This window comes from Lactuca virosa, chromosome 9 (assembly GCF_052849685.1).
Source record: "Lactuca virosa cultivar CGN04683 chromosome 9, Lactuca_virosa_CGN04683_v6, whole genome shotgun sequence".
Taxonomy (NCBI): domain Eukaryota; kingdom Viridiplantae; phylum Streptophyta; class Magnoliopsida; order Asterales; family Asteraceae; genus Lactuca; species Lactuca virosa.
Genome location: NC_136434.1, coordinates 47,849,062 through 47,862,505, shown reverse-complemented (window position 1 = coordinate 47,862,505; position 13,444 = coordinate 47,849,062). Strand labels below are relative to the sequence as shown.

The 13,444-nt window shown below is 33.3% G+C and overlaps 1 protein-coding gene across 2 annotated transcripts; it reads right to left on the bottom strand.

Annotated features, from left to right (window-relative positions):
- Window positions 1-45: 45 nt before the first annotated feature.
- NRPA1 (nuclear RNA polymerase A1) lies at window positions 46-7,122 on the bottom strand. 2 transcript variants are annotated; one of them, XM_079071232.1, is made up of 17 exons: window positions 6,873-7,122; window positions 6,677-6,799; window positions 6,013-6,342; window positions 5,607-5,927; window positions 5,246-5,521; window positions 4,986-5,165; window positions 4,735-4,897; window positions 4,463-4,653; window positions 4,291-4,380; window positions 3,949-4,211; window positions 3,512-3,863; window positions 3,097-3,423; window positions 2,826-2,964; window positions 1,909-2,752; window positions 1,690-1,830; window positions 871-1,612; window positions 46-800 (listed from the first exon to the last, which is right to left on the bottom strand). In XM_079071232.1, the coding sequence occupies exons 2-17, from the start codon at window positions 6,692-6,694 to the stop codon at window positions 219-221; spliced, it is 4,959 nt and encodes a 1,652-aa protein (XP_078927358.1). In that variant the 5' UTR covers window positions 6,695-6,799; window positions 6,873-7,122; the 3' UTR covers window positions 46-218. The 2 variants fall into 2 exon arrangements, with proteins under 2 accessions (XP_078927358.1, XP_078927357.1); XM_079071231.1 differs by having other exon boundaries at window positions 6,960-7,122.
- Window positions 7,123-13,444: the final 6,322 nt, after the last annotated feature.

Below are 13,444 nucleotides of genomic sequence, written 5' to 3'. Positions count from 1 at the left end.
TCAGTTTGTGTTTTTAATATGTTTGTTATTTCATTACAGTTTGAATTTCGCAAACACTTGTATTAATATAATTTCAAACAATTACAACATTGATGGTAATCCCAAAATCATGTGAAATGAATGACAACAAACTTGAAAAACACAATGGGGACTAGTTCAAAATTGTTTTGGTATATGTGATGGGGGTAAATACCAAAAATACCCTTACAAAAATCAATTTATATATCAAGTTTCTGCATCAACTCCATAGAGCCAGTACCAACTTTAACAGGCAAACCAAGACAAATCCTAGCCGTTGGTGTCTCCAAATTATCCATCATCCCATGAGAAGCCGCCTCAACAATAAACTTACTCGCAGTCTCAAAGGACATCTTCAAGAAGGGAGACACGGATTCCGATATACTCCCGAATCTACTCATTGGGCGATAGCCTCCAGAATGAGTCATGTGATCAGCAATGAGACTTAAATGCCTGTAATCAATCTCCACCCCATAACTCCCAAACACATTCTTCATCTCCAAAATAATCCCTGTTCTTGCAGCTTCAACTCCATAGGTGTTGAGCATGGTGTGTATGTTGTTGGAATAAACATGGTCCACATCAAGCTCATCTTCCATATCCCAAAACGCAGGAAGCTCTACTCCTGAAGCCTGCAATGCACACATTTTGTCTTTTGCTGTCTCCATGTGTTTTTGATTCCAACAGACTTGTTTCACGTTTACACTGTACTTCACAGGCTGGCACTGGTCCAGTTTTCCAGATCCTTTGATGTATACCTTTTTTGCAGCCTTCTGTGCAACCTGCAATACAATACAAACAAATTAGCTCAAATATTAAATATGAATATTTTTGTGTAATTTACGTTTTTACCTCTGCTAGCAAAATCTCTGGTTCGTTTGTGAATCTAAAATGGACTTCAAGACTCATGTCTTTGACTTGAACGAATATTGACCTATCGAATTTTCTCTCCACAAATTCTTCAGTGGGTTTAGAGCTTGCTTTGTCTGCATCACCTTCTTCTTCTTCTGGTTCTTGTTCTTGTTCTTCTGTTTCATCATCGGTTCCGGTTGCCATATCAGCATTCGCCACGTCAGCACCTCCATTTTCATCAACATCCGAGGATGCTTCCTCTTCTTCATCTTCCTCTTCAGAACCATCTTCGTATTCAACTGAATCTGTATTTTGTCGTTTTCTTTTAGTATACTCTGATCCAAGATCATCAGCTGTTTCATCTCTGTCATCATCATCGTCATCATCACCATCATCACCACCACCATCATGATCACCACCATCATCAACAGAAGCATCATCATCTTCCCCTGAACGTTCCGTTTTTGAACTCCGAACACTTTTGATTCCATTAATTCTAGACAGCAAAACCACATGTCTTTCAATGGCATCCTCCAATGCCCTTAGAAAAACATTCCTAAGTGTTTCCTGACAGTTATGTAGTGACACATGTCTCGGTTGTTTCAGCTTCACCATAAGCTTATAGATCCTACACGGACGATTATTATGTATCACAAGTGGTAACTTTGAGACTTGTACACTCTGCATAAGTTCTGCAACAGTAAGCTTCTTCACTTTCTCCACAAGTCTCTCCGCATCTTCCCTGTAAAAAAAAAAAAAAAAAACATAAGTACATTATTCTTATTATAGAAATTTAAAAAAAAAAAGATAATAACTGACATTGATTTGTCTTGAAGCAATGGACATGTTATGATAGGAGTCTTGATGTTAGCAGCAGCAGTCATTAATATCTCCTGTAAACGTGGAATACCAAGTGTCACATTCATCTCACCACGTCCCGCAAGATGAAAAGTATTCAATCTGCATAAAATAAATAGCAACAAACTTTACTTAAATACAAATTTAAAAAATTAATAATTTAAAAAAAGAAAAACTTACGTCATCTGAGTGGAAGGTTCACCAACAGATTGACCAGCAATGACACCAACCGGTTCGCCAGGCTGTGCAAGACTAGACAAATACTTTTGCCTTACCAACATCAATAAATCATCTTTCTCTTTTTTACCCTTCTGTTTATAACTTTTAACTTTATCTTGAATCCCTTGTGGTAATTCTTGAATGTAAGAATTGAATTCAAGTGGTTCGTTTAACATTTGGCAGACGATTTCTTGATTAGCTTTGAGAACTTGAACATTATTTAAAAAGCTAGTTTGATGCACATCGACACCATCTTCACCATAATAAAACTGAACAATGGATCCATCAGCATCACGAACTGTGTAATCATATGAAACTTTTAGGCTTTCAAGATTCTTAATAAGACACCTTTGTAAATACCCACTTCTAGAAGTTTTGACAGCTGTATCCACCAACCCTTCACGCCCAGCCATGCAGTGAAAATAGTATTCTTGTGGGCGGAGCCCGGTCAAAAACCGGTCAATGATATAACCGCCTGCCCGAGCGGTGAAATCCCAAGGTGAAAAGCTGGGTAAAGTCTTCCCGGAAACCATTCGGGGCACTCGTTTCCCTTCTAACTCTTGTTGACCGAGTAAAAATGATATTTGTTGGAAATTTACCGAACTACCCTTGGCACCACTGATGGTCATGAGAGAAATGCAGTTTTGTGGGAAGGGTTTCATCAGTCCTTTTGGTAACCATTTTTTGCTGATCATTGAACCTTTATCTCTTAGCTCTGTTTGCATGAGGTTATCTAAACTTGCAGATGCTGTTGCTCCATTGCTTCTTATTATTTTCTCAGTTTCCAATTGCAACTCTCTTGTCCCTATAAATTCGCAAATTAACAAATGCAAAAACCCTAATGATTTATAAAAATTTGTCCAAGTATATATATATACCTGTTTTTTGATTTTCCAAGTTGACAAATTTTCTATGAACTTTTTCACCTACATCTTCACCTTCAAGTTCCATCTTCATTTCTTTGTCACAATCTGGTGACACCATTAGGTCATCTAAACCACATGTAAATCCATGGAACTGTAGAATGATTATTAGATAAGATTATTAATAACCAATACGAATAATAATAATAATAATAATAATAATAATAATAATAATAATAATAATAATAATAATAATAATAATAAGTTATATAGAATAATAAAATACCTGTAAATAATTAGTGAATAATCGACTAAAAGCTCCAAGTAAAAGTCCTGCAATGTCTGGTCCATATAACTCTTGTACTGTATGAACCAAACCATACTTTCCAAATTGAGCTTTATCTATCACACCACTCACAAGCTCATTTTTCCAAATCAATAATCTTGTTTCATCAATTTCATTTTTCAATTCCACAACCTCTTTCTTTCGTTTTTTATTTTTTTTATTTTTATCCTCTTTTCCTTGAAAATACTGTTCTGGGATCTTCACCTTGTTATCAACAATACAAGGCGTATAACCTCTAGTCAGATGATTTAACAACGCTGTTATCACCTACAAAACACAAACAAAAAGATTTAAAAATTTCAAGATTTACATATGTTTGAGAAAGTGAATAGAGTCATTATATAAAATTTATGACCTGTTTTCCTGTCCAAAGAGGCTTTGGCTTCCAGACAGCCGGAAGAACAGGCTTCACAAAGCAGCCTTTATCAGTAAATGAAGTTTTACCATGTCTTGCATTACTTCCATTAAACACACCAGAAGCATAAAGAAGTTGATTGAACTGGTCACGGTTTAAAAATGTATCTTTCATTGTGAGAAGAACAGAACTGACAATATGATCTTGGATTAAGCCTCTAACAGTATCTCCCCTTGTTGGAACTATATACTGATTGTTTGCATTCACAATGTTATAAGCTTCAGAACGTGAGATTTCATCTTGTGGTAAATGAACATTCATTTCATCTCCATCAAAATCAGCATTGTAAGAACTGAAATTTAAAATTGACACCATGAAACCTAAAAACAATAAAATAATATAATATAACTAACAGAACTGGATTACAAGATTCTAACCTGCAATTTGCATAATGCATACGAAGAGTTTTCTCCCCTTTTAATACTCGAACTACATGTGCCATAATACTGGGCTTGTGAAGTGTAGGCTGACGATTCACAAGGACAATATCTCCATCTTGTAAATGGCGATAGACGATTTTACCCTCAAAATCATAGTCACTGCTGTTTTTGGATTGTATAGCTGTGCCTCTAGAAGAAGGTAACTTTCTAGATATAGAAATACGCATCTTTTTGCTTTGAGGTAGTCTCACAGTTGACACCTGTTGACCCCAGATTAGATTGAAATTCTTTAATTGATTATATTAAAAAATTAGTCATCATTGAATCCTATCAACACACCTTATCAGCATAATGAGTAGCTCCAGGATGAATATCAGAACCATTAATAATGGAATCTCTTAGTTTCACAACGTTCCAAGGAGTCACTCTCTGAAAACAATTTAATCAAAAAATGTTATCTTTAATGAAGATGTAATAAATATATTATGTGCATGAGTAAAAATAAAATTACCTCGGGGTAGGTCAACCTTAAGGCAAAATAAGGAGGAACACCGATTTCATTAACAGCTAAATAAGGATCAGGTGAAATGACAGATCGACATGCATAATTGACTCTTTTGCCCATCATTTTTTGGCGAAAGATTCCCTCTTTCTTCTCAAGCAACTGGCATATCCCAGTATTCGCATTTTTCAGATTTGGATCTTCCACAAAAAAATAAAAAAGATGCAACTTTAGTCAATATATCAAAGAAACAAGATAAAAAGATAAAGAAAAAGACTCACTTGTGGCAGTTTTGCTGTCAAATAGAACATTTACAGACTGTTGTAGGTCCCGCCAACGATCAGCAATCTTGGAACCTTCAAGTTTGTTGATATGAGCATTTCCCAATGATATATTTGACTGTAGCACCTTTCCTAGTAACACTGTTTGTGGATTCTCCATCACCTGTATTTCACCAATCATGTATTTAAATAAAAAACTAAAAAAGAATAGCATTAAAGTAGCATATCTTTATAAGAAAAGTTATACTTACAGCATCACCTGCTTTGGCAGCAGGACGAAATTTTGTAGGGGGAACAAGTAAGGCCTCTAAAAAGAACATGGTGTAACCAGTAGTTTTAAAAGATCCAGTCAGCCTTTCTTGCTGAATATTGCATAGATATGCACAAAGATCAGCTTCATTTTCCCACAAATCTTTCACTATACTTATGACCTGAAATTGTAATTGATAAAGAAATTAGAATCTAGTATGGCATAGATCTTGATTGTAGATTACTATGTCTTGGTTTGTACCCTAGATGGTAAAAGAGTGCCTGTGTAGTTGTTCTTCAGCTCTTTGAAGTCAGAGGGCACTTTTGACTTTTTCTTCTTTATTTTCTTTTTGTTAGATGAAGATGGTGAAAATGAATTGGTTCCAGCAGTGTCAACTCTTTCATCTTCTGATAGTTCATTGACATTTATAACCTCAGAAGTCTTGTCATCTTCCCCATCTTCTAACTCCTCATCTTGTATACTTCCCAATTTATAACCTTTCATATAGTTCTTTTCCGCATCAGCAACAGTCATTTCCTAAAAAACATTCATTTACATAACATTAACTAAAGAAAAATATGCAAAATGACTTGTAAGGGCATGAAAGAGAAGTAAAACTAACCATACGGAACGATCCAAATGTAGGTTTACTGATCTTTGGGTTTTTAGCTTCACAATTTTTACAAGACTTGCTAGGGTTAGCCAAAAATTCTTTCAAAAGATTCCTTGCTTCTATATATTGAACAGATGTCCAAAAATCATGTTGTGTTTGTTCAGGGCTTTCACTTTGTGAACCAGAATGTAATGTGGAACTTGAACCATGCCTAAAATCATTGTCCTCTAGATCAATGTCTTTGGCATCTGAATTGTTGATGACATAATCTTTAGCCCCAGAAACATCACCTTTTGCTATCTTCATTAGTTTAGACGTACAAACATTGACCTAAAGAATAGGAAACTATGCAACATGAGGACAATAAGATACAGGAACAAAATTGAAGAAGAATGTTACAAATTGATGATCTTACCTCTTCTTTTCCTGCTCTAAAATGGCGACAAAAGAAGCATGTTTTTCTTATAAGAGTGAAAAGCATATCAAAAAGCAATGGATTGTATACTGGTGAAACAAGATCAATGTGACCACAATGCCCTGGGCATTGAAATGACTGCTGCCCACATGACTTACATGGTGCTTGTTCATCCATTGGGCCCAACAAAGGATCATACAATCCTCCTGGCATTGGTCTTCCAACACTGTCAAGTAAAATAGGGTTTGTAATCTTTAAAACACTGTGCTTCCTGACCTCTTCATCAGTCATGAAACTGAACCTTACACCCTCCACAATCTCAGACGCACCCTGCAACAATACGCTTGTAATCAGAGGTGCATAAAGAATCTGAAAATTTCTTGTTTGTCTAACACTCTATGCTAATTGCAAATTTAAGCTCATCATTCTATCCATGGTACTTTACTATAGAGTTTGTACCAGTTACACTTGCTATCTCATATACAATAACATTATGCACCAACTATGCCTAGCACACTTCATAAAAGTATGCATATGCACAAGAATTTTTATATATAATATGGTAAATCAATGAAAACTATATTCAGCAACAAAGAGAAACACATGAAACTATGCAAAACTGATTGTCAATAAGAAAGCTAAATGAGTTACTGATTTATTATACCTCGGTGGTCTGAGCCATCTTTTACAACTGAACAGCTTCAACACAAATCGAAAACAGGTATATGTTCCAAAAGATAGGGAAGAGGGGATTCCCCTGTACACCAGACCGATGCTTTGCTCCTACCTGAGTAGGGAGTAAGGAAAAAGTAAGAAGTAAGGAACATACACAGATGAAAAAAAGAGGAGGTGTCATTTACATGATGCCAGGAGCACCAGCGAGAAGCGCAGCCGCCGAAATAGCAGTAGGGATGATAGATTTCCAAATTAAAAGTTGAAAAAAATACCTCTTTCTAACTTTACGGCGGTAGACAACACCAGGGAGCAGTAAGGGCGGAGCAAGGGTGAGGGGCGACTGATGAGGGCGGAAGAGTGGTGAGGATGGAGAAGGCGGAGGCGCACAGAGAGGCAGGAAGCTGAGAGAGGGCTGAGGGTTTTTCACGGTTTGCAAATGGGTTATTTCCAAAGATCGTATATTTTGATTTTTTTTCATTTTAAACCTAAAACTTTTTGTTTTTCGAAAAAGACCCAACTTTTACCTATTACTTGTTATTTTAGACCGTAGCAGGTTACCAAAAGAGAAATTAAGTATTTTCATTTCATAAAAAACCCTAAATTTTGTACTTTTTTCCAGTTTAGACCTAAAATGATTTTTTTTATTTCAAAATAAACTCAACTTTAAAATTGGTTACAACCTTTAACACTAGTTGTATAAGATACTTAACTACACCGATTTAATGAAGCTTAACTTCGTTCATGCATAAAAACGTGATTATATCCTTTCAAATTAAAATAAAATCCTAAATTTTATTTTGGTAATTATTATGATTATCCTTGAGAATCAATAACAGTGATATACAAACACCATGTATTGATCTAAACACAATGCATACATAAGATAGATTAATAAAATGAGGTAGTAGGTCAACTATTCAATTTTCTTTTCTCTACAACAAAATTCATAGTTTTGTCCGTTTTGCTCATTCACCACATTCCAACCATTGTTAATAATGTCAACCATTGTATTTTGATATTTAAGTGTGCGGTATCATTCTTGTTATTTGGATTTCAACTTATGCTCAAATGGTTTCATTCCCAAAATATAGTTTTATGTATTCATATGTGATGTTAACATTTTTTAAGGAAGTCTTAAACTTGAATCTCATATATCTAAACAAAACTAATACGAATGTTTATGATTAATATTTGTATGTATTTATTTGATATAATTATAACATATTATTTAATAATTGGCTAATGCTACAAAATATTTTATGGCTTTGGTTTAGGAGTATGATAGTGAGTGCGTTTGTTAACTGTTCTAAAAAAATTAATTAAAAAATTCGGCCAAAAAAATAATATAGAAAAGTGAGAGAGGGAAATATGTCCAAACTAACATCAAACTTTTTGTATACAGTTTGTTAAATGATATGGTATTTTTTTTTTCTACAAATAAAAAAAAATTGTTATTATGCTAAAAGATTCTTCTTAGCCATGTATTATCCATGTTACCAAAAAATATCAAACTAACATTAAACTTTTTATTAGCGGTAATAATAACATTTTCTATAAACAAAATATCAAGTTTAATGATATAATATATATCCAAGATAAAATTTAATTATATCTTTTAGACAAAAATAAAATTTTGCATTTCTTTTAGGTTATATTCGCTCAAAATATAATAGATTTGATAACACTTTTTAGTGTATACATGTATATACTTTCTTTTTCGGTGTAGTCAAGAAGTACCTTATATATTTGGTCTTGAAGATTATAACCAATTTTAAAGTTGAGTTTATTTTGAAAAAAAAAAACATTTTAGGTCTAAAATGGAAACAACTACAAAATATAGGGTCTTTTATGAAACAAAAATATCTAATTTACCTATTGGTGACCTGCTAGGGTCTGAAATAACAAGTAACATATAAAAAGTTGGGTCTTTTTCGGAAAAGAAAAAAATTTTAGGTCTAAAAAGAAAAAAAATCAAAATATAGGGTCTTTTATGGAAATAACCCTTTGCAAATTGCAGGTACAGGTTATAGAGAGGAGTAGGGGTTTAAGGGGTGTTTGGGATTGCTTTTAAACATCAAAAGTCCTTTTTGTAGAAGGGCTTTTTGTAAAAGAAGCTCTTTAAAAAGTGTTTGGATTAGCAAAAGGACTTTTAGCTTAACTTTTACATGTAAAATCATAAAAAATCACAAAAAGTCAGGTTTTTGTGACTTTTTGAACCCCCTCATTTTACTCTATGCAGAAAGTCATTTTAAAAAGAACTTTTTTATTACCCAAACATCTTTTTGACTTTTTGAAAAAGTTAAAAGTTAAAAGTCATTCTAAAAGCTATCCCAAACACCCCTTAGACTTTAGACGGTCAATTGTTTAAAATAACCCCAAGCGTTGTTAAATATACTCTTACACCATTATATACCGAGTTTAATAAACAAAGAAATGAGAGGAATAACACAAGGTGAGAAAACAAAGTGAAAAGAATGAAAATATATATTTTATTTTTGTGTTTTAAAGTTCCAAAAGAATGATGGGGAATAGATTTGTTTGATGATGCACAATGTAGGTAGCACAAGTAGTTATTATATTATTAGGTTACATAACTTTTTTTATGTGATGTTAAAATGTAAAGTCGTAAAAAAGAAAGCTTAATATTTTAGTGTATTACTTTTTCTCCAAATCCAATTATTTTAGGAAGAAAGTTAAGAAGAAAAATTATTGATAATCATCTTTTCTCTTATTTACATTTTTTTTCCAATAAAAAAATTAAGAAACACTGTTTTTTTCTCATTTCTTTCCATTTATTTTGGCTAAAAATAATCTCTTTTCATTTTATAAAGAATGTATAGTTAAATGATCTTGCGTAATTCATAATTTTTTCATACGACGTTAGATTTTGTTGGTCTTTATACTCACGGGTTCGTATTCACGACTACTACAACTTTCATATAGATTATTTATTCTTTTATAAAAGTAACTTAAATATTATTTATATACAAATAACATTTATATAAACACACATCATGTAAGAAAAATCTTTATTTATTTATTTATAAGAAAATTTACATTATTAACTAACGTAAATAACGATTTTTCGACGTAATGTTTAACAAAAAAATGTGGGTGTTACATACGATATGTTCAATTTCATCATTTAAATTGACAAACGACAGTTAATTCACCTATTTACTCTTCTTCTTCGAAAGTCATTCTCTCAAAAGAACCCAAATTCTCATGTCTTCTTCTGAAATTTCCTTCAATCTATCTCCAATGGCTCGTGTTGCTATGTTATCAACTGTTGATCAGGAAACCTATGCTCCTCAATTAAAGATCCATCCAACAATCTGATGTTCAATTCCGATGTTACATTGTATCCATAAGGTCTTCAAATGTTGGTTCAATGTTTGAACGATCCAATTCTTTACTATGCTCTGACAGCATCATCTACAATTCTGATGAATTGGTTTTCTATTGCTTGTTCTTCTGTTGGTTACAACAGGTCGCGTGATCTAATTACTTTTGAAATTGAGCAAAAAGGAAAGAAAAATTTGATGAAGAAAGCATTTGCTAAAATTCTTCACTTAGAATTTGATTCAAAGTTTGAAACTCCATCCACTGATCATGTATTGACAATGTTGAATGAAATGGGTTATACGTCGATTATCAAGCTCATAAGTGATTTTAAGAAATCCAATCTTCCTTTCATGTGGAATATTTTTTCTTTGTGGTTATCTTGAGGTGTCTTACTGGTCGTAACTCTTGATTGAATAAAGTCAATTAACGATTATACTTGGTTTTATATGGGATTTACAACAATATTAAAGTGGATTGTGTTTCAATTTTATGGGAGGAATTTACCACTTACATCAATCATACGTAGAAAGCAACTAAGATTGCTAGTGCTTGATTTTGGAGTCTAATCTTAGCCAAAGCTTATGAACAAGCTGGTATTGTGATTTATGGAGATGCAGAGGTTGCCACCTTTTCGACACTCCATATCCCAAAAGTAATGATCAATCAAACGGAATTTCCTTATATTTATCAAATTCTCGAGACTATGTTGCAAGTTGTTTCGAGGCCCGGTCCTATATTGCTAGCATATACAACTTCGATTACAATTCCTTATCATGTTCGTTATATTGAAGACGTTGTTGGTATTTCGCACGAAATTGGAAAGAAAAAGCACCAATATGTTCAAATTCCAAAGTCTCCTTCAAATAAAAGATCAAAAGGAGTTGTTATTCGTGAAACTATTGTGAATGAACCACCACATAAGAAAAGGAACGATAATGTGTTGCAAACTTTCTTATGCAAGAAGAAGAAGTTGAAACCTTTGCCAAGACGACTTAAAAGATGGTTGTTGAGCCAAACAATGATGATGATGAGGAGGAGGAAACAAATACATATCTCGATATTTACTATCAATCGCCAAATCATAGTGTGGAGACTGATGCAAATAATGTTGAACAACCTATTCTTGAGGTACATGTGTCGAATCCTTCTGTTATTAATATTGTTTCACCATGAAGGATTACCCATGTCGAATCTAATGCAGAGGAGACACGTAATTTGGATATCCCTAAGAACACATCTAATGTGTACTCATATATCATGACTGATGGAACTTATATTTCGACTCCACCATCAAAATCACAATCTATAATGACATCTTTCATCCCACCAATATTGAAACAACTACACCACCAAGGGTGGCTAATGTTGAATCCAATACGGAGGAGATTAGTCATCCATACATCCCTAAGCATACATCTAATGTGGACTCAAATGTCAATATCGGTGTTGTTCCTCCTAGTGAGACATCTATTTCTTCCACCTCCTACATCACCTCCACCTGTATCCACTATTCCTACTGTTACATTTCCCTATAATTCTCCAATCTTTCATGGAATTCTTCAGCAACCTTTGATGAACTTGTTTTCATCTCAATTTACAAATCCTTAAATTGATATCATTGAAGATCAATCATTGATTTAAAATAATGAAGCAATTGATAATGGATTCGACTTTGGTCAATTTCATTTCAACACAGATGATGAAAACCTCGAAGATGAAATCATGTATGGCAGGTAATTCAAGATTTTAAACTCCGAGCTAAATATGTTTCTTGACTTTATTTGTGATTCCTTCAGTGCTTATCACACAACATCTGCTATTACCAAGAAAGAATTCAAATTCTTGCTTTCCAGTCATGAAAGCAAAATCAATAAACTTTTTCAAACAACTATTGTTGAAATAAATGGGAGACTAAATGATGCGCTTAAATATTTTTCATTTAAGTATGATGAACAACAGAATGTGGCAAAAGAGCGTCAATAAAGTTTTGTTAAAGCTTTAGATGATCTCAAGGGGTCGATATCATTGAAAATACAAATTGTTGGTGATGCAATGAGTGTTGATGTTAAATCTATTGAAAAGTTATCATCTGGTGTTCAAACAATTGTTGACAAACTCATTTTTGATGTTAAGACTCTATTGGAAGATACACATGCATTTAATGTCGAAAACAAAGCAAATTTGGAAAAGAAAGAAGAGCAATTTGAAGTTGTGCTGGGTGATTTATAAGTCAAATTTAGTGCTCTCGAGACACAAGTTGTATCTTTGCTCCAAACTCACTCTTCTTCTACAACTGTTCAAGAACATGTGTCTAAGGCTCTATCGTCTGTTGAACAAACTTTCAAATCCCAATTAGCTCCTATTCATAATATGGTTGCCAGACTTCCAACAAATGGTCTAAGTGTTGCTTCACATTAAATGTCACAATGGGGAGAAAAATGGAATTCATTTGGTTTGGGATTTGGTATGGGTAATGTTCGTACTATTGGAAAAATATTTTCTTTGACCCTTCCAACTTTAACTATTCTAATTCAAACAATGGCAACAACTATTACTACAAGTTCTGTTGTAACACAACTCATTCAAGTTGACATGAGCAAATTACAATCAAATAAAGGTATTATCATTAAGTCAGTTACTGCTTCGACTGTCATACCTACAAATGTTGCAGACAAAGGAAAAGGTAAATTTGAGGAGATATCGAAAGAAGAAAGGTAAAGATTACAGGAAAAAGAAGCATACAAACTCAAACAGTTTAATAGTTTCTTAAGAAGAAGAGAAAATGATCATACTATTTATATAAAGGTGATATCAACAAGACTTGGAATTATGAGACAATTGAAGATATAGCATTTGGTGATTCCTCAATACAAGTTTCCTAATGACCTTCAAGATCAAGATGCTTATAAAAGTATCAAAATTCGGTTTCATGTTGTTCTTGTAAAGAATGAAGATAAAGTATGGTCTTTGAAGAAAAGTGTGAAATTGATTTCAATATCAAAGGATGTATTGTTTAAAAATTTACTTTAAAATTGTCGATACAAGGTTATTCAAGCTGGAGGTGAGGCATGTAAGTTCACAATTGCTGATTTTCCTTTAATGAATCGTAATGATCTCATTATTGTGACAATAGTTATTAAAAAGATTGACAATACACAAGTGACAGGCAAGGAAGCTTATGTGATTGGTTATGCTCACATAAAGAACTTTATTGATTGCTATTTTGCTTATTTGGGTTTGTCTGATTTCGAGTTTGCCAAAGCTTTCAATAAACCATCCAAAAAGCCAAACACAGGAATGGATGATATCAAAGATTATGAAGATGGTGAAATTTTTATGAAGCCCAAGGGAGATTGTATTTTGTGGAAGAGGCAAAAAGGTGGCCAGAAGAAATATATGTTCTATACAGATT

Coding starts and splice junctions, on each gene's coding strand:
- NRPA1 (XM_079071232.1), bottom strand. Junction 4,898..4,985: donor CTGCCAAAGCAGGTGATGCT/GTAAGTATAACT, acceptor GGTGAAATACAG/GTGATGGAGAATCCACAAAC. Junction 4,212..4,290: donor CTACTCATTATGCTGATAAG/GTGTGTTGATAG, acceptor TGGGGTCAACAG/GTGTCAACTGTGAGACTACC.